The sequence below is a fragment of the Lepidochelys olivacea genome (genome assembly GCF_965140295.1).
Source record: "Lepidochelys olivacea isolate rLepOli2 genome assembly, chromosome: 9".
NCBI classification, from domain to species: Eukaryota; Metazoa; Chordata; order Testudines; family Cheloniidae; genus Lepidochelys; species Lepidochelys olivacea.
In genome coordinates, this window is record NC_140419.1 from 63,723,625 (window position 1) to 63,749,926 (window position 26,302).

At 46.0% G+C, this 26,302-nt stretch overlaps 1 protein-coding gene across 1 annotated transcript in view; it reads right to left on the reverse strand.

Annotated features, from left to right (window-relative positions):
- Positions 1-26,302, reverse strand: part of LOC311526625 (gamma-aminobutyric acid receptor subunit beta-4-like) — an 87,546-nt gene that overhangs the window by 37,766 nt on the left and 23,478 nt on the right. Inside the window, exon 3 of the mRNA XM_084639837.1 lies at positions 18,440-18,507. Coding sequence (XP_084495963.1) covers positions 18,440-18,507 — 68 coding nt within the window. The remainder of the gene's footprint in view (positions 1-18,439; positions 18,508-26,302) is intronic.

The following is a 26,302-nucleotide window of genomic DNA, read 5'->3' on the forward strand; positions in this document are numbered from 1 at the left end:
AAAATATTCCTCAGTTGGATGTAGTGTTAATTCTTGTTTTTAAGGGAAGAGATGGGTTATGTCTACAGCCAGCTGACTAGAGCAGGAACGAGTGATATTTATGAGAGGACACGGGGGACAGAGGGAAAGTAAGACGGTGGCAGTTTTTATGTGAGTTTGCTAAACAAGGAATCCAGTTTAGCCCCCCTGAGGGGTTATTTGCTTCATTCTGGATACAATGAAGAAGAGGTTCTGGACTAGCCAAGTGCTTTATGCCAGTGCTTACAGTGGTCTGAAAAAGGTGGGCCTGGGAGTTGGGGGGAGCTGTCATGATCTGGGAGCAGCATCTTTGCTAGGACAGTAATCTAAGTGCACCCCACAGATACCTGGCTCAATTTTTATTTCTTTTCGCCGAGCCTGTGGCCTTCCTGGCCCACTTTAAGCACTTCTTTGTTCTGAAATCCAGGAACAGCATCGGTTACTCTGACATAGCAGAGGCAGGACGGGGTTTTTTTCAGCTCTCCATGGCCTACAGAATTACTCATCAGCTTCAGTTAGGGCAGAAGGAGGCAGTACTTCTCAGAGAGATTTGCTCACATCTGTGTAGACTGCACTGACTTCTAATTTTTTTCCTGGTGCAAGTCTGGGAGTTGATTATGACCTATAAAGTCCTGCATGGTTCAGGCACTGCTACTTTAGAGACTGCTCCTCGCCCTCAGCTTAGCCCAACAGCTGAGATGAGCTTGGCCACTCTGTCTCTCGCTCATTTTGAATGCTGGGGTGAGGGCCAGTCTCGGTGCAAGCCCCTTGGACTCTGGAATCCATTTCCAACATTGTTCCAAGGGGATGGGAATTGACCAATCTCCAGGCCATGCCGTGAGGCCTCTCTGTGCAGCAGGGCTTTGCTTTGAGGGGCTTGAGTTTCTCAGGTCGCCTGGGGAGTAGTTTTCCTGGAGAACTTCCCTCATTGATTTGTCGTCAGTCTAGGTTCATTTTAATCTGCAGGTTTGTAATTGCTGTACATGTGTCCAGTGCATGGGACAGATAAATCAGCCATATCCCGCACTGGGGCTTTGAGTATAAAAATTCATTGTGTCTCACCCTCCTCCCCACTACTACCCCAGCACCCAGGGGTGCTATACCAACAGGACTGGCATGAACCAAGAGAAGGTGCCCTAATGGAACTAACTTTCTATCCCCTGCCCTCTCTTGGCTCAGCTCTTGGAGGATACATCTGACCAGAAGGCAGCACCGAGGGCTCCTGCTTTAGCCCCCTGTCAAACTAGAAACTCACAAGGCGAAAGGAGAAGCAGCCAGCACTGGGGTGGGAATGGGAGAGGAACAGCCTATGTAATGCAAATCTGTACGTAATGGTAGCCTCGCCCACAGAGCGTGCTTCCCAGAACCATCACTTGTGGTACATGATCTACCTGAAGCCCAACCACGCAAACCTGTTTCTGTGTGATTCCCCTCAGCACTGGCTCACAGAGCTGGCTGAATGCAAAGAGCAGGGTATGCTGAGCCACCTGACGGGATGGTTCAATGTGATCCTAACCCACCACCTGCAAGGCTGAAGGCACAGTCCTTCCCAGCGCTGCTGCTGGGGCAGCGTAGCTCTGAACTGCCTCCACAGTCAGGGCCATAAAAAAGCCCTGGGTGACTCACCAGTAGGCCGCGCGGTGAGAGAGTTCTCCCACCCTATCAGTGTGGGGATCTTATTTCCACAGATCTCCCAGGAGGCTTTGAGTGCATCTTATGCTTGTAAAGGGCCTTACCCAACTCTTTAGACCCAACAGACCAACCCCTACCATGTTTGCATGGGAGAACCTTGATTAAACCATTTCATTTCTCTCCCCCCACCTCTGTCTTAGTTTCCCCTAACAGAGCCATACCAAGCCGATATCCAATGCAGCTGCTGACCTAGCCTATGGTATCTCTGTCCACTATACACTTGCTGCCATGGATATGAACACATCTTGGTGTTTACACCCCAGCCCATTCTCCAGAGCTTTCCTCTCCAGGTTTACGGCACACCAGAACCCCTCTATTTTTCTCTAATTCGCAGTTGCCAGTGGCCTGCTGTATACGTAACAGACACGTCTCTTATTACACAGCTGTTAAACCTCAAAAAATATGTTTTTAATAATCACTTTGTATTTAATTAACATGCAACAACTCTCCTGTTAAATCTCAATTAACTCTGAATATGAGACACTTAAAGTGTGACCGGCACAGCTACGGGTTCTCTACAGCCTCTCTTATGATGATGGGGGAGGAGAGAACGTGGGATCCTACCAGGGCACAGGATAACTTTGGGGTTTTCCTACATGGCCCCATCCAAAGAGCAAACATCAGTGCCTCTTGTGAGGCATGCAGTCATCAATGGAATTTTGCCTCGCAGTCACTTTCTTGAAATGAGCCAGCAGCAGCAGTAGCAGCAAGCAAGAAGCAAATGTCCTGATTTTATAGCAGGAGGATTCTGAACAAGGCTACCTCCTCCTGGCCCATCACTGTGCTGCTGTGCCCAGCAATATGGCAGGGAAGGAAAATGTCTTTTCTGAATGGACATTCCTGGTGCATTTTTCCCCCTAGCATGTTTGCTATAGGGTATAAAGCTCCCCCTAGAGATCTTTTCAAGGATCTTAAATACATAAATCCAGTCGCACCACGCCATTGCAGAGGAAATGTTGTGGAGTTGTCTCTGTATGCATGGCCCAATGGAAAGAACACGGAACTAAAACCCAAGAGTTTTGGAGTAAAATATTCAGAAGCATGATACTTATGACATAGGACCCAGATCCTCATAGGTATTAAGGCGCCTACCTTCCACTGAAATCAATGGGCATTAGGCACCTAACTTCCTTTGGGGATCTGGGCCTCGGCTTAAGTCACACAGGGTAAGTCGACACTGCAACAAGTCCCAGAGCCCAAGTCTACAGCCTCGGGCTCGCAGGGCTCATGCTAGAGTGCTAAAAATAGCCCTGCAGACATGCCGGCTTGGGCTCGGAGATCCATGCCCCTCCCCAGGCTATAGTGTGAGCCTGAGTCTGTAAGAGTCACTGCGAAGGGGTTTCTTTGTTTTGCAGTGTAGACATACTCTGAGATGTTTTTGAAAAGTTTATCCCTGAAATTTATTCCAAGCTCATCCACTGCTAACTCGCTGGGTGTCCTGGGGCACCTTACATATGCCTCATTGCCTCCCGCCCCTGCTCTATAACATGGAGATAAAGATATCAACTCACCTTCATAAAGCACTTTGATGCCCTTGGATCTATAGGCAAGTGGTAAGAGTATATAATACACATTGGAGGCTATTTTTTTACTCCTTGGCAGAAAATTAAATAGAGCTTGTAATTCACTGTGGCAGTCCAAAAGGACGATGCAGTTTGGGGCTGCATAGGTAGTGGTATCATGTCACACATCAGGGCGGTGATAGTACTTCTCTGCTTGGGGTGTAGAGTGGAATCCTGCACATACAGTTCTGCACACCAAAACCATTAGAATTTCTACAGCAATAGGAATGTTCCTGGTGCTCTACAGATAATGTCCCTCTCGTGTGTTTTCAGGAGAGATTTAAAGGAGGGGAGAGGAACAGGATGATGAGACAATTCAGGAAGATACGAGAAGGACATTAATAAACAGGAGGGTCCAAGGGAAAAAACAACGAAACTGATTAATGGGGTGAAGGGACTGGTGTACAGTACACAGGATGATTAAAATAACTAGCTATGCACAGCATAGTTTTACTAAATGAATACCAAGGAAGGTTGTAAGAGTGTGTAAGGATCTGTTGGGTTTGAACATAGAGAGGGACTATTTAGGATGGCTTGGGATGCAAGGGTATAATGGGATAAAATTAAGGACAGGAAAACATTGGGTGAATAGCAGGACATACTCCCAATGGTAACATCCATTGGAACATGGAAGAGTCTCCCAAGAGAAGTGATGGAAACCCTGTTGCTTGAGAAATTTAGGGCCTGGTTTTCTTCGGCAAGCCTAAGCAATTGTGTGTGCCCAGTTTGCACTTACAAATATAATGAGCTGCATGTGCAAACAACTCCAGTTATGCATCTAACTGGCCCCCTGTACGTACAAACACCTTGCATACCCACAAAGTCAGCAAACTCAGTAGTATATGCTTATTTTTGAGAATCAAGCCTCTTAAAGCTAGACTGGACTCTGCACTGCAGAATATATTCTAGAGAACATTCTGCATTGTCAGAAGGATTGGTAAGATAGTGGCATGACGTCATAGGTATAGTTTATCTCAGGTTCTAATTGTGGACCAGATTCTGCTCTCAGTTGCACCAGTGTCAACCCTGAGAATCTCTATTAAAGCCAATGGAGCCACTCCAGATTTACCTGAGCATAAATGAGTGCAAAATATGACCTGTGGTACCCTCCTCCCAGCTGAGCAATTCAAGTTTCAGCTTCATAGGTAACAATGAGCCCGGTGTCACCTTAAAGACTAACAGATTTATTTGGGCATAAGCTTTTGTGGGTAAAAAAACTCTTCTTCAGATGCACCATAAGCTTCATAAGTATCACTGACAGGTGTAAGGTGAATGACTGACAATAGCACTTAGGTTAGATCCATATGAGGGTCTCCCTGATTCTCCTGGCTTAGTACATTATGTATGCAAAAAAATGGAGATTTCAGCAAGCCCAGAAAGTCCACAGGCAGGTGTCAAATGCTTTGAATTTATGGGCAACTGAATGCAACTCCAAGCTGAAGGAAGAGATACCGATCTGCAGTGCCCGTCCGTGGTGAGCAAGTGCTATCTGCAGTGCTCAGGACCAACAATCCCAGAGCCAGGGAATTATATTTGCAGTGTTGGCTGAAAGTTATTGGCAAAGAGCCCATGTGAGCTCGGTAAATAAAGTATCCAGATAATAAAAATACCCAAAGGCGCTGTGTAATTTTTTCAAGGTCTTTGATACAACTGACAATACTGAGAGGGGACAAAAGCCTGTGGAGGGATAGGAGCAGGAGCTGCCAATGGGCACAGTGCTGCAATTAAAGGAGGGGTTGTCACAGAAGCATGCTATGCCCCGTTGCTCCCAGATTGGCCCACTTCACGCAGGTCCACCATTGTGATCATGCAGACAGACGGACAAGAGGGAGAATGGCCTTTGTGGTTAAAGTATGGGCCTGGGACTGAGAAGATCTGGGTTTAATTCCCTGTTCTGACACAGTGCAAACCTCTATACCTCAGTTCTCCATCTGTAAAATAGTAAAAAGGATCATTCTCTACCTCCAGAAGGTACGGTGAGGGTAAAACATCAATGTGTGTGCACTGAAGGAGGCCAAATATGTTCCTAGACAGGCTCTAAACAAGAGTAGGAGTAGGGGAAACCAGGACACAACACATGTCCCCTTCCAGTCCTGCTACAGGGAGCCCAAGGTGGTGGCAAATTGTTTTCTCCCCTGCAGCTAGAAGAGGAGACGGGGTCAAGCCTGCGAATTGCTGAGCCTGCATGAGCCATGTGTTCCGACTCCTATGCAACTGGGACCCATAATGGCTGCTCTGAGTGGGGCAGTTTCTGGACACTGGCTCAAATGCAACATATCCCTGATGGGGGGAGAATACAAGAGGGGAACTCTCTTGCCCAGCTGTCCCCCAATGCCAGTGATAAGCAGTACAGGGCAGCCCTACCCCTGTTAAAGATTCTCCTCTTTTGCTGCCTCAAGGGGACTTGGGAGGGACTGAGAATCTGGCCTGTTAGCCGAGGGTCTCCCCTTTAATCTGTGGGAGTTTCCTGGGATCACTGCTCAGAGCAGAGCAGCAGGGTTTGCCTAATCCCTGTTCGGCACACAGACACACAGGCATGCTATCCCGCAACCCATTTTGTCACGACCCCTTTTATCTGACCGGAGGGCCTGTCTGGACCTCCAACATCTCATTAGTCCTCTCCCTTTCCTACCATTCTTCTGACTTGAACAGTCATTCTTCTCTGTTGCCTAGCAAGACGGCACAGACACAGAATATTAACTATGCCCCCTCCTCCAGAGGCCTGCAAATGTGATAACAGAAGGGAGGGGGTCCAGGAATCGTGGGAATATACAGGGAGCCTTGTTCCAGCCTTCGGAAGAAGCAAGGTTTTTATCTGCCATCATCGCTTAGCATGTACATAATGTATAGAGCTATATATATCCTTATTTATTTACATATTCAAATTGCAACCCCCCCTCCCCCCCGCCCCACACACACATTTGGATTCAGATCTGGTTTCTATATTGAGAAGCTCGTGCACATACCCACACCCACACTCCATAGCTGCATGCTTTCAATGTATATATCCTGGGATGTCTATAGGCCAGAGCCTGGAAATCTCAATCAATTTTCAGACAGTCCATATCCAGATGAAGCTTTCACCAAAGTCACGAAAATATTTGAGCATTCTACAGTATTCCTCCAATACACTGCAGCACTGTTGTTGAAAGAGGTAGAGATGTGGAGCACTGCTTTAGAATATAGGAGTTTTTTCAATAAAAAGGCATTCAGAGTTTTGCCTGTCTAAGGACTGAGAACAAACTGAGAAGCTACTATAAGCTTTTGACCCAGGTACGTACAGTACTCTGCAACGTTTCCAAATACTGTAGGAATACGCTATTGTGAACTGCAGTAGTTTGTACTGTTACTATAAAATACTGCTGTATGTGCTGATCTAAAGATAAGCCATTTTGTACCGAAGCAGATAGAGAATTGTAATATTTTATATAGCAACATTCATCCCAAAGCATTTATCTCTACACTATAGCACTCCCAAAATGCAGCTGGCTTCAGCACATAGTGTGGGGAAGGAAAATCTTGGCTAAGGAATCCTAGGTAAACTCTCACTCTGAGGATCAGGGGATAGTTTAATGTGAACTCAGGATGCTCTCACTTGGGAGGCCACCATACTAGGAAGATGCATGGAACTCCTGGTTATCAGCACTGGAATGAACAAGGGCTGAGTCATTCCTACCAGGGGTTGGACTTGTGGTTCCAGGCGACCTGGGGGTTTTCAAAGCTAGTGCTTAATGCTAAGAGCTCCAGGCAAAGAGATGGACGGAGGACGCCAGTTGAAGTGAGCAACATTTTAGTGGGCCTACACAACTTGGGAACGGTGCTACAAGTTCTTGAGGACCTTCTCCATTAACTATTTACATATATACAGACAGAGCTTTCTTGTAACATGAGCATTAAGACATTAAGACACCCCGTTGGGGCTAGAGAATCTTTGGCCACATTCACTCCCAGGGCTGTGGGCGGATGGAAACAGCTTCACAGGAGGGTGTGAGCCCCCACCCCAGGGGAAGGCATTGGTGGGACTTCTGTAACTCTCCTCTGGTGGGAGGTCAGCCAGGTCTCCTAGTGCCTGGCGGGAGGTGTCTGCCTGGTAGGGGTGCTGAAACAGTGCCCCTTTCCCAGACCAATCCTACCCATTTTGGTACTGTACCAGCTGTCTTTGGGATTCCATGTCTCTTGTACAGCTGCAGCCCTACTCCAGGCAGACATGCCTGAGTCTTGGTGGCCCAGGTGGTGAAGCTGGCATTGTTGCTATAGGAATTTCAGTTCTATGCGATGGAATGAAATCATCTGATATGCTCCATAGCTAACTAAGTCCTGTACCAGGCTTCTCCTCTACCAGGTATCCAGGGGTTGGTAGGTATCCCTGGCTATTTCTGGGTGTTAGAACTAGGAGCAGGGCACAGAGGCTACATTCTCATACCAGAGTTATCGGTGTTTCCAATGTGGAGGTGGTGGTAGGCAGATGTTTACTCTGAGTCTAATACAAAACTGTTCCTTGCTCAGCCCTATAGAGGCACGTGGAGCTCACCCACAGGAAAGGGGGCAAGGAGCCAGATTTGTGCATCTTCCATAGGGGTCTCCCCTTTGATTAAACTTGGATCAAAGGAGGCACAGCTAGTCAAAGAGCAATGGAAACCCTGATTTAAAGCTCCGGATACTCGGCTGCTCGCAGAGAGAAGCTGCATGGTTTTCTATTGGGAATAAGGCAATACCACCCCTAACTTGGTGTGCTCAGTCTCTCGAGGACCCTTTGAAATCCAGCTGCTACTGTAAAAGTACTGATCCTTTCCTCCAGTTCTCAGATCACCCTCCAAGGGGGGATGCTGCAGAAAGTCAGGATGGTAGTGGCTGACGATGCATTTTTTGTCCCTTCCTCACCAACAGCCCTTGGTCACCATGTCCCACTCTTGGCTTAGTGCATCCATTCAAGCAGCTTCTTATACTTAGACCAGTACCTGACTTCTTGTCTCCCTCTCCTCTTCCAAGCCCAGTTCTTCTTCCAGGCATATTTCCTATTTCCTACCACGGTCTCTTTACCATTGATTCATACTCTCATTCACTCAAATTGTTGTACTGTGCTTTCTCTGGTTTATATTTTAAGATTGTTGGGCCATATCCTTCTCTGTGTTCATGCACATGTATAACTCTATAATCATATACTAATCCCAATACCAATCTTTGCTTTTTGCAATAAATTCCTGCAGGAAGTGGAGAAGCAAAAGGTGTGATGAATTTCCAATTCAGAGAAAAATAAAGGGCCACATGTTTTTTTCTTTGAAATGTCTCCTGTGATCCACTAAGGACTGAACATGGGGAGATGTCTCATTTGTGACTCATGATATAGAGGATATAAGTCATTTTGAGTAAAATATGATTCTCCCCTGAAGTCTTGTCCAGAATCTGAACCAACTTATTAAGGACTTCAGAAAAGTTCCTGTAACTTTCAGCCCTGTTGCTTTACATTTTCCCATACGTTTGCTTTTCCTGGTTCTAGCTGGGATCACATGCATAAGGAACAAAATATTGCACTGCCCATGACAGAATTCCAGTGTAAGAGCCTGACCATGAGATCATGAGAAATATGGACCACCTGCAACTCCCGATGACATTAAAGCCAAACCCTTAATTTTGCATACCCACGATGTTCAGATAAAGCATCCAAACTTTGTGGGTGCTTCCTTTAGCCAAACCAAAATGTTCGACATTTGGAGTAATCTGAAGAGACACAGGAGGACAATATCTGAGCAGTATTACATAGGTACTATGGTGATGGGTATTGTGTAAGAACCTGGGGATTAGACAGACAAGTAGATGAACAATAATTAAAGAAATGAAAGAGAAGAAAACAGAAATACAGAAGGAAAAAGACTCTTGGCATGGGTCTGGAAATTGAGTTGATTTACTCTGAAAATCTGTTACAGATAACAAACTCTTTTTCTGCCTTTTTCAAATGGTCAGGAATATGGAAATGCCAACTTGGTCTCTCTAATCATTCAGTAACACTGACCTTTTTCCAATTTCTAAACCAGGGGCGTCTCTATGTAATCAACATTTGTGTGTGATAATCAATTTCAGACCAGTGAATTAGGAGCACTACAGAATGCCGCACAACTGTTTGCTTTATTAATAATGAGAGGACTATCACCCTGCTCCATCCACACAAGACTCTAACTCTAGTACAGAAGGATCACCCGTCCCAGAGTGGAGAAGGCAATTTAGTCACCATGCTTGTTCAAACCTGAGCTTCCTCCACATTGCTCCAACAATGGACTTACGTTGCATTCATTGGGCCAGATTCTTTACTCACATTGTGTAGTACCTTACTCCATGAGAAGGCCCATTGAAATCATTGTTAGTAGAGTAAGGCACTATTCAATGCAGGGGTGCTGGAACAATTTGTATAGTGGGGATGCTGAGAGCCACTGAACCAAACTGTAAACCCTGTATATGATGGAATCCACTTCAAACCAGGGAGTGCGGCAGCTCCCCCCTCCCCACACCCCTAGTTCCAGCACCTATGATTGGATGTGATTAAAGATTTCAGCATCTAGCCCTTAGCTTTTAAGACTGCACTCATGCTGAAGAAAGATGCTCTGATCCCTGGCAGACTGCACTAAGATGCTCTGTCTAGAAATCAGTTGAATGTTTTCCCCACCTACTATTTCTCCAACCTTCCTTTTGGTTTGGGGAAAAACATATAGATCCCATTTCTCCTAGTAGTCAGGTGGCCCTGTTGATGTTATCCACCAGGCACCGGCTGCTCCCTACTGCTGGGGAAGATAAAATGTTTAATTAGTCATCATAGTACAGAAGAAGTAAAATAAACTGAGATGCGAGAATGATGGCAGGAGTGTAAGCATGCTGGGCTCGTGATGGTGTAGCATGCAGGATTGACAACTGTGTAAGGAAGCAAGCTTTGTTCAGAATCAGCCTTTTCATTCTCTGTCAGCCCCCTCTTTTGGGAGAGGTATGGCTACATGTATGCAAAATAGCCGCTGTTTGGCTTCACAAGTAAACATCCACAAGCAAACAGTAAATTACAGCACTGCACCCAAGAACTTGAACCAGTGAAAATAACTACGTGACCTAAGCTGTACTACAGTGAGCTCTTTGGCAGTAGAAAGCAAAGAGAAATACCAGCTGTGATGCATTATATTATAGCACAGTGTCAGGAAACCCCCAGCACTGAGATATGTCTGCAATATCCCATTAAATCTCAGCATCAGGGAACCCCCAGAACTGAGACAGGACTGCACTACTTCTGCTGTAGCACAGCACAGCACCTGGGAATTCCCCAGAGACATATCCGCATCACCTCTGTTATGTCACAAGCCAGCTACCTTGAACCCCTCCCCAGCACCAAGACAGGGCAGCATATTGCATCTGCTATATTGGAACACTACCATATTCAGGAACCTGCAGCAGTGTGACATGACTGCATCACCTGCAGTATATTACAGCTCATAACTTCTAGCATATGACTGCATTATACTACAGCAGAATGCTTAATATTCTGGGCAAGAAATTCCCAGATGCTGTGCTGTAATATATTGCAGGTAATGCAGTCGTGTCACAGTGCTAGAAATTCCTGAATGCTATGAGAACACTTGTATCCTGGAATAAGATAGTAGACCACTAAGAAATTCCATCACCAAGACATAAATGCTTCATCTCCTCTATGTTCTAAAACCTTTGGGCATCAAGAAGCAGTGAACAGAGAGACTAACCCACATTACTTCTAGTAAATTATTGCATGTAATTTCCCTAGTTGGGCTTTTCTGGAGGAAAACCTATTTTAAGAGTTAAAGATAACTATATCTTTGAAAAGGACAGAGGGAGCTGTAGACTCTCAATCTTCGTTAGGTCATCACTACCTTTGGTGAATCCTTGTAGCAATGACGGTGTTTTCCGTCACTGGTAACTTTAAATATAGAAGATGAAATCCTGGCTCCAGTGAGGTGAAAGTCAAAACTCTCGTAGGGACCAAGATTTAATCCAGAAAGTTTGCCTACTAAGAAGACAGGTTTGTGAAGGAATTGAAGTTGGGGGATCATATATATACACTGAGGTGCCCACTCTGCTTTCCTTCTCATACAGATTCATTCTTCCTTCCTCCCTCCCTCCCTCAATCCTGCAAGGAGCTCTGCATGGCCACAGGACTGAGCCCATGCAATTGGCTTTTTGTGCATGGATCAAATACCTCTCAGCTATGGAGTCTAATAGCTCCACTCCTTATAGCGTCCACATCTCCCCAGGCTCATCCGCCACATCAGCAGTAACCCACACACAAAGGTTAAAGTGAAAATAATAATAAATAATAATAATAAAAAAACAAAGAGCAAGTGTATATGCACATTCCAGTGAGAATACAAAATACTGCCAAGCTTAATGTGGGCAGATGCTACCACAAAGAAAGGCATATTTGAAATAGAGATAGACAGATAACTCAAACTAAAGATATAGAATTATCCCTGTTTGTGAAGGATCAAGAAACTGTAGGCCTGGACCTTCAAGGTCCTGAGAACCCTCATGTTCCGTGTGCACCCTCATCTCCCACGTTAAAATAAGGCTCAGTATTGTGCACTCAGCTAGCTCAAAAGCAGCTCTGTTTATAACTTGCACTGGGCACACGCTGCATACCGCCTGCATAGAGACTGTTGCCTTTGCCTCGTAGGAAGAAATTTGGCTTTCAAATAAGTTTCTACAGGTTGGAAAATAGCAGGCACAATACGTTAACTTCCTTAATTCAGACCGACATAGCGCAGTGTGCCTTCCGCGATGCAGTCGCTCTCACGAACATGCACACAGATAGTGGAGTGTAGCATTGAGCAGTTATAAGAGAAGGCGGCCAGACCATATTCCCAGCCTTCAGGTTCAGTCCTGCATGGCACCTTGCCCCCTCCTACATTCTAATTGATTTTACTGCACACCTTCATCAAGCAGATGTACTACAAATATCCTATACATCGCACCATCTTCATGCACATCACTGGGAAATTTTTCCACAGGGAAGCTCCATCCTGACCCTTTCCCCTGCAACAATAACCCTCCCATAACTTTTCAACTTGTCACCTGCACCAAGGTTTATAAAATTTTAAAGCTAATGATATTACAAAAACTCAAACAATGATTTTGCAGATGTAGGAGTGCATCCTGGGATGAATAAATTATGGGAGCCACAAGAAGTTGCAATACAGGGAGAGCAGCTGAATACGTAAACGGTACTGTCCATGGTGCTTATATATTGCTTTTTGGGTTTGTTATATTATTAAGCTTCACATTTTTGTATAGTTCAGAGCAGGAGATCCAGTAGAAAAGTCACAGAGGGTAACAGTATTTTCTTTTTTCAAGCACAGATAGCTGGTTTGGGGTTCCCATCCTTACCGACTCCCATGCTCAGATAACATATGAATGGCTAAAGGGATTTTTATTAACTTCCTGATTATCTGAACTGCAGCATGAGAACACGTCGGAGGAATTTCATCTCCAAAAGTAACCTTCAGAGAAAGAGTTAGCGCCAGCCTCTAACTGATGGGAGTTAGGAGAGAAATTCTACCATAGATAGATTATTCCATAACTGTTGACTCAGAGTTTTTCCAACTCCCTCTGAAGCAACTGGTACTGGCCACTGTCAGATGATAGCAAAGTAAATGGACTCATGGGCTGATCCAGTCTGGCAATTTCTAGGTTTCCTAATGCCATATTACACTTCTGCCATACTCTACAAAATGACTCCACAGAAATGGCATTATGGAGCTCCACGTTCATCGTCTCCTAGTCACAGCTGGTTGGATAACATTTGGCAGAGAATTTATACAGCAAATTTCCTTTACCAATATTCACAGGCACTGGGTTTCCATTATTTGCCCAGCTCTGTTTTCAATGATTTCTAGATCAAGTGTGGTAATTTTATACGATTTTATTTTTCAGCCTTGCAAATCCATCTGGAGATCTGAGAGGGGTCAAACTAGACTCTTTCCTTTGCATTGTCACCTGTAATGAAGGCTGCATTTGGCTGGCAGAACCTTAATCAATACCTGCCTGGTTCAGCACATGGAATCCAGGACCGGTGTTCACATCAGTGTAAATGGTTGGAACTTAGCAAACAATCCTGTTAAACAAAGAAGAAGGCAGAATAAGCTCCTGCTCAGTCTTAGCAGAGTTGGCTCTACAAGGCTAGGGGGAGTATGTAAGAATAAAACATTACTTTGGTGAGTAAAGTCAGAGGATAGGAGTCTGAATACATGCAGGGAGCAGCTCTGGTGAGCAGGAAGGGGTTATTTTTTCCACAGCCATTTTTCAGAGAAGTGCACTTTAATTATAATGTCACTGAGAAGATATTACAATTCCAGCAGTACAGCCAAGCATCTCTTGCACTAAGGCATGACTCCATCACTTCTGCTATAATATAGCACAGCATCTGGGAACCTCCAGCACCAACACACAACTTCATCTGCTCTAGCAAATCGACACCTGGGAGCCTCCAACCCTGAGACACAACTGCATTGCCTCTGCAACATTAGATAGCACAGCATCTGGGAACCTCCAGCACTAACTAACACACAACTGAATCTGCTCTACCAAATCGGCACCGGGAAGCCTCCAATCCTGAGACACAACTGCATTGCCTCTGCTACATTAGAGCACATAGGAAACTCCACCCCCCGCCCTCCACCCCCATTCTGAGATATTACTGCATCATCTCCTCTGTATTACAACACTCAGAAAACTACTGTATCGCTGTAGGACAGAGCTGCATTACCTTGCAGCATTGTATCTGGCTGGAATCTCAATGAAAACTAACTTCTTGTGTAATACAGCACAGCATCCAGTAACCTCCAGTATTTACCACCATTCTCTCTGTGCCCGGTCTGCTGCAACCTGCAGCCCCAAGAGAGGGTAAACACAGCAAAGGGACCTGGCAGGTGAGGGGGCACTCTGATCACAGCAGCAGCACCCATTGTGCCAGAAGGGGATATTTGGGGATTAATTAATTATCCTACAAGGGGCAGTAATGAACAGCGCTCGTTGTGTAACAATAGAAGCTATCTGGTTTCCATGGCAACCGAGTCCCGCTTGTGCACTTTTAATTTATTCCTTGAACGGTTATTTCCTGATCTCAATGTCCTGAGAAATGCCTTGTTTTTCTTGCAGATATCCTTGTGCCCGGACCCAGGGCGAGACACTGATCTTTCCCCAGGGGGATTTGCTACCCAGCGCGGAGAACAAGAAGTCAAAACCTGCTCAGTGCAGAAACTCACATCACACAGGGAATAAAACTACCCCTGGCTCCCTTAATGTCTTCTTGTTAAGATGGCTCCAGTCTTCAACCCCTTTCAGAGCTGCCTCTCCTCTTCTCATTCTTTAAGTTACAGTGGCACTTCAAGGTCCTCATGTCAATTAGGATCCCATCATGCCAGACCCTTTACAGATATGTATCTAAGAGGTGCTGCTCACCCCACTTATAGTCCGAATTGACAAGCCGAAGTGTGGGAGGGGAAAACAGCAGCTCAGGAAAGTGACTTGACTGAGGTTTCCCTGCCGGTGAGTGGCAGAGACAGGCGTAACACCCAGGACTTCTGGTGCCCTGCCCACTGGACCAGACCATCTCCTTACTGGGTATACTTAGTGTGTCCATCAAGGGTACCACACTAAACCCAGTAAGAACCTGAGCCCCCAGCATAGCCAGGGAGAAAGCTCCCACATTAAGAACGTGACATAATAGTCACAGCTTGGAAGAACGTCAGTCCAGTGAGTCTCGTAGAGCCAGCACAGGGGGGAAGAAATCTCTGCCAATGAGCTTCCCCAGCAGAACCAGGCATCCCCAGCATGGGCAGAGACAACACTTCTCAGCAAAGGTTCCCCTCCTCCATACACACATGTGGAGAAATCACAGGAGAAAGCCACACTCTCAGAGCGAGAGTCTGAGTGGTTCATCAGGCACAGGTAGGAGACTAGTCCTGCAGAATATCATGTACAGGCAGGCAGGACACACTCCTAGGAGACAGCACATGAGGTATGCGGAATAGGCAGGAGCCAAATCCTGTCATACCCTGCATGGGAGAGAGAAATGCCCCTCCAGTGAGGACACGACAGACCCAACAAGGCAGGTAGGACAGTTCTCCTAAGAAGGGCTCATTGTACCCAAGGTGGGAAGCAGAGAGCCCCCATCTATCCTGGTATGGACCGGCCATAGCCAGCGTAGATAGGTGGAGAGCCCTCTCATGTAAACTCAGCACAGATGCGATCAGCGCCAGTCTGCCAGTGGAGACGCTACAGACATGGCACAGAGGTGGAAGGCCTGCTCTCCAGGAGCGGGCTGAGCTGACTGCATTTGGCAGGATGACTGCATCAGGTTGAGGGGTGGTGTTAGCACAGTGGGAGGAAGAATGGTCCAGTGATCCAGATGCAGAAGGCCTAGATTCAATTTCCTGCCATGGATGTAGGGCAAATCATGCAGGCTCAGATTCTCAAAGGCACTTTGGCACCTAACTTTCAGTGCCTCCATTCCCCACCTAACAGGGGGTGATAGCACCATCCTATCTCACAAGAGAGTTGTGAGGAGACATACATTAAAGACTGTGAGGTGTACAGTATTGGGGGTCAGAAACCTATACTGGAATGTGAGTTTGTCCCACAAGACAAGCTGTTAGAAGTGCAATGAAAAGTGTATGTGCCACTTGGAAGGCTGAGGGTTGAACTGCAGGGAAATCTAACCTGTCCTGGACAGATCCATGGCAAACCCAGGCCTCAATGCAGCACTCCAAGGCTTTACTGTGCAAGAACTTGCAATGCAAATGGTTTCATCTGAGAACATGGACACACCATGAGCTAAATTCAGCCCTGATGCAGATGAGTGCAATTCCCACTCAACTCAACAGAGCTGAATTTGGCTCAAGCTGTTCCAAGCGTAGAGAAGATTTGAAACAGCAGTGTCCCCCCTCTACTCCTAAACATCCCACTTCCCACACACAAACCAAGAGCAGGAGCACTGGTGGGCACTGAAATCAGACAGGGGTGTCTGACACAGAGAAACAGGGCAGGAGCATTGGGACACAAAGGTTTTAATTCTCTTCACTGGCCAGGGAGCTCTAGGTAAGGCTGGGGTTCTTCTACATAGTTCAGAACCGAGAGAACAAAAGAACAACCTCCAGTGAATGTCTCCTTCACCCTTCCACCAAACACAGCCTTTCAAAAGCAGCAGGTCCAGAAGAAAAGCTTCCTGGGGGTGATCTCAGGGCAGATAGAGGGGCCTTTTTCCTCATAACTCAGCAATTAGTTGTCCTTTGTTGAATGCCCACAGGGCTGGATGCTCAGCGATCCCATTGCTAAACAGTCACCAGGCCCAACTTCCAGCATGTGGGGAAGAAAACATGGGGGAGATACACGCCTCCCACACTCAGTCCATTGACCCCCCCCGGATCAGCTCATCTGGGGTCAGGAATCTCTTTCCTGACCAGGGAGAGACGCACCAACCCATTAGTCTGACGTTAAACCCACCCAGCCCATCTCAGCACAGGCATCTCCATCTCTGGCAGCATATTCTTGTTTCCAGACAGTCTCTGAAACACCATAAGGCAAGTTTCAGAGTAGCAGCCGTGTTAGTTTGTATCTGCAAAAAGAAAAGGAGGACTTGTGGCATTTGTTAGTCTCTAAGGTGCCACAAGTACTCCTTTTTTTTTTTTTTTTTTTTTTTACTGTAAGGCAAGTGTTCGAAGCAGCAGTCACTGGACACATGCTGACTTGTAATGCCACCGCTGGCCCTGTGATGCTGGAAAAGAGCAGCAAACAAACACATCTGCTCTTTGGAGGTCTAACCACTAAAGGCTAGCAGAAATGTCTATGATGCCCAGGAAAGGTCCCCCGCCATGCTCTTGATGGAGCATTTGATACAGTTAAACCAGCAGCCATTCTCTTAGAGATGCTCATCTAAGAGCCCTAAAAGACAGTAGCAAAGAACTCACAGCGTTTTAGCAAGTCTACACTATAAAATTAAGTCAACCTAAGTTATGCCAATGCACAGTCATCAAAATAATGGAATCGGTTTTGCACGTCCACACTACGCTCCTTGTGTCAGCGGTGCCTGGCTTCACCAGGAGCGCCTGCATCAATTTATCTGCCAACGTGGGGACACTGTGGCACGGCTTCTGAAAGGCAGCAACAGCTGATGTCAAAACGCAGTGTCTATACTGACACTGCACTGACCTAACTACATCAACCCATGCACTATGCCTCTTGGTCGGTGTAGTGGGCAAGTTACATCGGTGGGAGCTACATTTTAGTGTAGAAGTTTGCAGCTTATGTTGACCTAACTCTGCTTTATATCGATCTAACTCTGTAGCGTAATCAGGGCTCAGTGCTGCACAGATATCCAGCCAGAATAGAGGTGCTCATATAGGTAGTAGATCTTTAGCAGAAACCTAGCAGCTTTACCTGCATTCACCCAATGATCTGAGACACTACAGAGGCAAAATCCACTATCAAGAATGGGGTGTACATACATGCCAGAGATCCCTCACATGCTGGAATATAGGGTTTATTTCAGCATCATCTTGCAATCTGGCTGAAGCTGGACAGCAAATGTCATGTACATTCTCAGTGGCGCAGGTCTGCTGGAATCATGAATCATGGGGAACGAGGAGTGAGGCACACAGAACCAAACCATTACATGTGTCATACTGAGAGAGGAACACGTTCCTTTGGAGAGTAGGAAGGGATGTTAGATATCCTTACCCTTGCCTGCCCCCCTCCCACTCCACCCCCCATTCTTTGTTTTGGTCCTGCTACATATACAGCAATGGCACATGAACACTTTACATTTTATCCAGGAAGAACCTTAATCACTTTACTCTGCATATCCCACACCTGCCACAGAAATGCAACTACCTCTGGAGTGGAACATGAAAGACATTCTGCACCACCAATAATGCAACACCATTTTGGGAGGAGAAATGAAGAATAACTGCAGAAGGAATGCAGGGAAGCCAAACTTAATTACACACACTGGAATTTAGCCACCCTTCCTATGTTAGCCCCCAAAGTCTTGCAAAAAAAAAAAAATTACTCCTGTCGCTCTAATGACTCTGAGTAGTCACGGCTTTCGATTTCTCTCTCACCAAAAGATAGGTAAAGTTTGTGGGCTTTTTGCTTCTTTTTGGACTTACCATGTTGACTTCTGAAATCTGGTCAATGCTGGAGATATGGATGCTCATTCCCACTGTAACAGGGTTACCTGAAACACAAAGGGCCCGGGTTAGAACAGTACAGAGCTCCAGTCGCACTACCCCTATGCCGCAGTGCAGCTTACTGGGCAATGAAGTTACCAATGGAAAGTGAACATACACGCTCCACTGGGTTGAAAGGCTTTCCACATCAACAATACCCAATTTACTAGAGAAAAGGTGGATTTTTCTAACTGCCTCCCCCCTGCCAACTCACCCTGGGAACTGAGAGAGAAGCTGGATTCTTTCCTTCATCACTACTAATTCACTTCTACAGACCAAATGATGCCCTCACTGACACCTGTGTAGCCCCACTGCCTTCCAGTGCTGCCCCCAGTGATACCTGTAGGATCCCACACCCAGCCACGGACTTGCATAGGTGTAACTGATTGGCCATGTAACTGGAATGTAGCAAACAAGCCGGCCGCTGCCGCACCAGAGGGACTAGACTCTAGCTCATTCCCTCTTCACGGAGTCGGCTCCGCAATGCTAACCATTTTTAAACCGTATGTTAGTGCAGATAGCAGACAGGCCTCTGGACACACAGGGAGCAGATCTGTGGAGGAAGCTGATGCCGTTTTTCACAGTCACATCTCCGGGCAGAACTGCCCTTCAGTTCATCGTCAAACTTAATTTGCTTGACAACAAGGTACCGTCTTGCTCTGCCCCCATGGCCAATGAGCTGTGTGGACACCTTCTGGTGTGTTTTTGCTGACTAAGTGGTTAATTGGGATATCCCCTTCCCCAGGAGGCTTCAGTGGCCAAGCCACCCTCACCTGTGGATAAAGAGCCAAAGCCTGACTGGAAAGTATGGAATGGGGGTGTGACAAAGAGCCTAACTTTCCCAGGGTTGCAGAAATGTCCCTTCCCCTGGCACATAATCCCTTGTTACCATATACAAAATAAAAGTCCTACTATATTCTACACTGCTAACCCCATATGGCAGGATTTCAAACTGCAGTGCTTTAACCCAATTCCTTAGTGCTCTCTGTAAGGACAATGCTTCTAACACTGGATTTGTGCCTATAATCTGATGAGGTTCAATAAGGATAAGTGCAGGGTCCTGCACTTAGGATGGAAGAATCCAATGCACCGCTACAGACTAGGGACCGAATGGCTAGGCAGCAGTTCTGAGGAAAAGGACCTAGGGGTGACAGTGGACGAGAAGCTGGATATGAGTCAGCAGTGTTGTTGCCAAGAAGGCCAATGGCATTTTGGGATGTATAAGTAGGGGCATAGCGAGCAGATCGAGGGACGTGATCATTCCCTTCTATTCGACATTGGTGAGGCCTCATCTGGAGTACTGTGTCCAGTTTTGGGCCCCACACTACAAGAAGGATGTGGATAAATTGGAGAGAGTCCAGCGAAGGGCAACAAAAATGATTAGGGGTCTAGAACACATGACTTATGAGGAGAGGCTGAGGGAGCTGGGATTGTTTAGCCTGCAGAAAAGAAGAATGAGGGGGGATTTGATAGCTGCTTTCAACTACCTGAAAGGGGGTTCCAAAGAGGATGGCTCTAGACTGTTCTCAATGGTAGCAGATGACAGAACGAGGAGTAATGGTCTCAAGTTGCAGTGGGGGAGGTTTAGATTGGATATTAGGAAAAACTTTTTCACTAGGAGGGTGGTGAAACACTGGAATGCGTTACCTAGGGAGGTGGTAGAATCTCCTTCCTTAGAGGTTTTTAAGGTCAGGCTTGACAAAGCCCTGGCTGGGATGATTTAACTGGGAATTGGTCCTGCTTCGAGCAGGGGGTTGGACTAGATGACCTTCAGGGGTCCCTTCCAACCCTGATATTCTATGATTCTATGATGATTCTATAGGTGAGTAAATGTGATGTTGCTGGCTATCAGCTAGGCCCACAGAGAGAAAAAAGAACCTGCTACTCTAACTGTGGCCAGCTAGAGGAGACCCTCTGTCTGTTAGGTGATCAAAGTCTTAGTGGGTTCTAGTCTCCACCTCCATCCAAACCCCTCTGAGTGGGCACCATCCCCAAGAAATCAATCCCCTCTTCTTGTGTGTGTTTTACTGAGTGATTTGTTGCACGATTCCAGAAGAGGAGGGGAAGGAAATTTTGCCACACACCATGTTGACTTTTCCTTCAAGTCATTAGCAGCTCCAAGTGCTGAAATATTTACAGATAATCACAAAATGACTAAAAAAATAATTAGCAAATGGGGGGGACCCATCTAAACTGGAAATGAAAAGATGTATTAATTGTGTGTTACCAGAAATAGGAAAGTAGTGTCATTAAGGCTTCCTTGTGATTGGGTGTACTGTTACTGAGACCCTATGCCTGTAAATTAGACATTATCCTTTAATGGGATATGAATAACACTTAAAACATCAGAATCAATAACTACTGTAGTTAGGACCTCCTATGCAAATCTCCTTAAAGAGACAGCGCAGTATTTTTTTCCTCACTGACTCAGAGAGCTTGTTGGACATTCTGCAGCAGGGAGCAGCCATTCACGCTGCAGTGCTGGACTTTAAAATATACAGACAGCAGACTGATGGCCGTTTGTCTGAAATGAGTGGGTGGGTTCTCAGTCTGATGTCTTCCCAACTCAGAAAACCAACACCACAGGGGGGCACTAACTGGCCAGCCCGTGGTTGGCAAGCACAGAGCTGACCTGCCAGCCTCACCTTTCAAGCTGAGTGAAGTGTGAAAGGTGTAGCCGGCCTCAGCAGAGACAAGCCATGTGAATTTTTAAAACCCTTTCAGTCTTAATCACACAGGTGCTATTAGGAGCACAAGGAAAGGCTTTATAAGAAAAAAATCATTCTCTTATCAGTTTCCTGATACTATTTTTTATTATGAGAGCACCAGTTAAAATCAGGGCCTTACTGTCCAAGTGGTTATATATTTGCATAGCAAGACATAGTCCCTGCCCCTAGAGCTTACCATATAAATAGACAAAGGGTGGGAGAGAGCCCAGAGAGTAGCCCAAGGTCACACAGCAGGTGTGTGACAAAGCCAGGAATAGAAGGCCAGGTTTTCTGAGTCCCTAGTCTTATGTGCCATCCAATGGATTATGCTGCTTAAATCTAGCAGAGAAAGGTCTAACACAATCCAAAGGCTGGAAGATAAAGCTAGACAAATTCAGATTGGAAATAAGGTGTAAATTTTTAACGATGAGAGTAATTAACCACTGGAACAATTTACCAAGGGTCGTGGTGGATTCTCCATCAGTGGTAATTTTTAAATCAAGCTTGGATGTTTTTCTAAAAGATCTGCTCTGGGAATTATTGTGGGCAGCTCTCTGGCCTGTGTTATACAGGAGGTCAGACTAGATGATCGCAATGGTCCCTTCTGGCCATGGAATCTGTGAGTCTATGCTTCTTCTCCCTCCAAAGGTCCTACCACTGCCACCAAGAACCCCGTCTTCCTTCCCCTTCCCCTCCTGCCCCCACATACACACTGACAATTTTTGTGGTTTTACAACCAAGTTTTTGCCATCTAAAAATATATATGTTTCTCTCTCATGTTGCCACATGAAAGACCCACAGAAACAACAAAGGAAATTGACTGACTATAAGGGGAAACTGACAATGACGCTACACAAAGAGCTGTCAAACGCACAAAGTCTATCTAATCTAATCTAGCTGTCTAGGCATTTATGCCACGCTCATCACCATGGTATCTGAGAGCCTGAGGTCACGCAGTGACTCAGTGTCAAAGCCATGAATAGAATCCAGGATTCCTGACTCCCAAATCCCTGCTCTAAGAAAGACAAGTGATGGATTTAAGATCCACAAAGCACCACTTCCAACTGAGCTGAGCTTAGCACAGCTTCTATTTGCTCAGTCAGAGAGAACTCTCCGGCTCACACCGGTGTGAGTGGCTGCAGAGACCATCCGGCCTGGTCACTGGAATGCCAAGTGGGAGATGTCACTAATTGCTTGAGGCCACCAGCTTGCAGACCCAACAGTTTAAGAAGCCTGCGTCCTCCTTTGAAAATACAAGATGAAGGTTTATGGGGTCTGTCTCCTAGGGGGTTTGGGAAGCAAGTGTGAAGTCTATGCACAGAGAGTATGCCTGAGTCATATCAGAGCGGGCAAGGGATGGAGGGGAGCTGCCAGAAGCAGGGGGTTACAAAGTGGCTAAAGATCTGATCCTGATACCCTTGCTTTGGTTCAGTAGTACTTTAACCCACATGACAAGCCATTGGCTATTCGTACACCAAGATATTATTCAACATCAGAATTTGCCCCTATGGGCTTACTCAGGTGTTTATTGTGAAGTGGATGACACACCCAGGCAGGGGAATGAGAATCCTTCTCACATCCCTGAACGAGCTACCTGCACCTTAAGGCTAGCACACAGCGCTAAGCGCCCACTCACTCCAGCCCCTCATGAGGGAGTGGCAGGGGTGGGGTGGGGAATGAATGCAGCCTTGCCTTGCCCCCCTCCCAGTGCACCATCCAGCACAACTGAGCTCGTATGGGGGTAATGGGCTATTGGTAAAGTCTGGCAACAAATTACTCCCCTCAACACTAGGGCATGGAAGAAGCCAGGAGAGGCTGGTGTGTCAGTGACGTAGCAAAGGACGGTGAGGTCCAGTCGGCAGGGCAGCGGTCTGTTACTCAGGAGAGCTGTGGTCAATCCCTGGTGTGGCCATGGTGAAGTCATTTCACTTTCTCTATTCCTGGGGTTCCTGTCCTGGCCTTTGCAGGACTTACCTATTTAGGTTTCAATTTTGTCAGGGCAGGTACTATTTCTCACTATATATTTGTGCTGCACCAAGCACAATGGGGACCGGTCTCTGCTAGGGCCACTAGATGTGACTGTAAATTGGCTCATTTCATCTTCTATCTACCATCAATGCCCAAGCTTTGAGTGAAGTGTAAATAAACAAAAATAAACAAAGGACATCCATTGTGGACAATAAATACAGCTCCGCCAATGTTCATAATCTCAGGTGTGATTAATACAAAGGTAAAGGATTTTAAAAAAACATTATCTGTGTCACTTTTTGGCTAATAGGGAGGTCCCTGGGCTACTTTATTTGAGTTTGGGTGGTGGAAGCAGACCCAATATTCATGGCGTTTGTGGATGTTATGATGCTCTCTGACCTGTGCCATCTTTAATAAGGGGAAATGTTTCTACGTGAAAAAGGATTCCATCCACGTGGTAGAAATTGAGGTGATGCCACTTTCACCAGTGAGTAGCATCTTTTCCATGATGAAGGATAATTGCAAATTTCCCCACAATTGCTCCCAGGGGAAAAATTCCCCACTTCCCATCATCAGTGGAGAAATCTCAGCTGTTTTGCAGCAAAAGCAGCTTATTGCCTGTGACAACTATATTGGGGGGAAGGGAGAAAAAGACTCTGAAAAACTAAAATTCAAGGCAAAACCAGAACAAATGAAACCGGCAAAAAAGGGATTTTATAGTGACAGAATATTGTTACTCTATGACAGCTGTCCAGTGACTTATGTGATAGCAAATTAGTAGCATTGCCAAAACTCACAGTTATAGTGTGACTCTCACAATATTTTGTTTTTTTAAAGCCTCAGCTCCTGGAGTCTTATATGATTATATGAGAATCTGATATTTCGTTAAAAAAAAAGCTTCTAGACCTTACTGTTGTGGAGAAAAGCTTGAACATGTGTCCCTGAAAGATTCAGGAACGAGAAGGCAAATGAAAAAGAACTCATTTGTTGGATTATTTATTGAAATCTCATGATTTTTTAAAGTCAATTTTGTGATTTTGGGGGGCCTGGCTCAGGCTTTACAAACATGTGCGGTTGGCAATACTGAGTTTAGTTGGTTTCTACATTTCCTAGAGGATGTGTGTCTCCCTCACAAAACCCACACTGAGAGATGCACAGCGAAGAACCTCATGGGACTGATCACCCCCTGGCTCCTCAAGCTTCTCCCTTCAGTCAGGAAGTAGCACATGTTGATAGGGCAGCACAGGCCTTCTAGTGCTGTAACTGGCCTGCAGATGAATGAAGGATTTTGCCCTCTGGGCTGTCTTGCACAGCATTAGAGCCATGCACAGAAAAGAAAGGAGACAATGTGATTTTGTGCTTCTTTACCTGGTGTTTAGGATTTTTCAGCACAGTTCTAAACTGAACCAAGACATTTTCTGCTCAGGGATCCTGCCTATGGAACATCCTCCATGCGCAAGTCTGGCAGAGTCCCTCAGTAGCTGCATCAAAGGCTAGCTTTCTAATCAGACCAGTTTGGCTTTGACCATGATGGGCTCCCACTCTCATGGGTAGGTTTACCTCTCTTTGCCATCCCCTCCTTTTCTCAGGCAGAGTGTTCAGCCTGTCTGGGGCCACTGGACCTATATATGGGAGAAGACTGTGCCTAGCCCTGAAGGGACATAGGCACAAGTAGTTTCTCCCCAGGTTCCTCAGGGTAACTATCCAGAATAACAATCTTTGTTCCAAGTGCTCAGGATTCAAGGAGCCTGACACAGGGCTCCAGAAACAGGCTGGGGCCAGATCAGGATCATGTTCCACTCCCAAATGGCTGGCAGAGCTGTACCAGTGGAATGCAGGCTGCACCTTGTGAAAGGTCATACCAGTTGGTGCTACTCTTTGCATTTCTCTTCTGGCCCCAAACACCTTGTGTTGCATGCAGCTATGATACTGAGATGCCCTTTTTCTTTGCACTTGCACCTTTACATTTATAAGGACCCTGCCTCTGTTCAGAGACAGCTGCTATTTTGGTCTTGGAGTTTCTGCAGCCTGTTGCAGAGGAGATGCACACACTGCGCTCTCTCTCGCTCTCTCTCTCTCTCTCATGGAGGCTTTACTTTGGTTCTTTCTCGTCATTGTTTTCCATAATCGTACATAACTGTTATGTTAGATGGATGGTGTATGCTTTGCTCTTTATGTGTGGAAATAGAAAAATTTCGCTGAGCCATTCTGACTGTGTGCGGACAGGTATCAGTATATTAGAGACAATATCCCACAGGTAATCATAGATTACAGAGCATGGCTCACATTCCGCACTATATTATGAATGAATGAAGTGTCACTAGTGCTGATCTCCATTAGGGTCCAATGACCATAACACTCACCACTATTACACAACCTGGCTGAAAAGGTCATGGGCTGAGCGCACCTTATAACAAAGGAATGCTATACTACCAGCCTAATAATGGGCACCCTGGAGTGTCTTTTTGCTTTTATAATATGGGATGGCTGTAATAAAGGGGATTGTTAATTAATGCCATTTATCTGTATCATGGTGGTGCCTAGCGGCCCCAATCCAGATCGGGGCTGCCTCATGCTAGGTGCAGGACAAACATTTATTAAAAGACAGGTCCCTGCCCCACAGACAAACCAGCAGTAACAGACAGACAACATAGAGTTAGTTCAGAAATGCTTGACATGCCCCCAAAATAGTTTTATGGCTTAGCATTTGGGGCAGAGGTGCCTGAGCATCAGAAGGGGTTATTATTGGTTGTGGAGCAGGATAGCTGACCATGTGCCAGGAAAACAGAAGCAAAGTGTTTTGGGAACTGATTTCATCCTGTGTCTTTCTGATTTGTGGTGACGTTTAGAAGCAATGAGTTCAGCTGGGTCACTTAAGCACCTGCTTAAACCTTGTCAACACAATCAAACTTTAAATACACATTAAACATCCCCAACCCCTTTTCACCTGTTTTTATTCCCTCTGCATTTGTGTGACTCACAGCCGACCTCGCCACCATCCCCCCAGCCTATCGCAAAGCACACAGTTAGCTTGTCGTACCAGCGCAACAGCCAGAAACATCAAACATCTAGAGAGGTTGATATCAAAGCACTCCCTCCAGCATTCCTGTCAGAGTCTGCCCCTGTT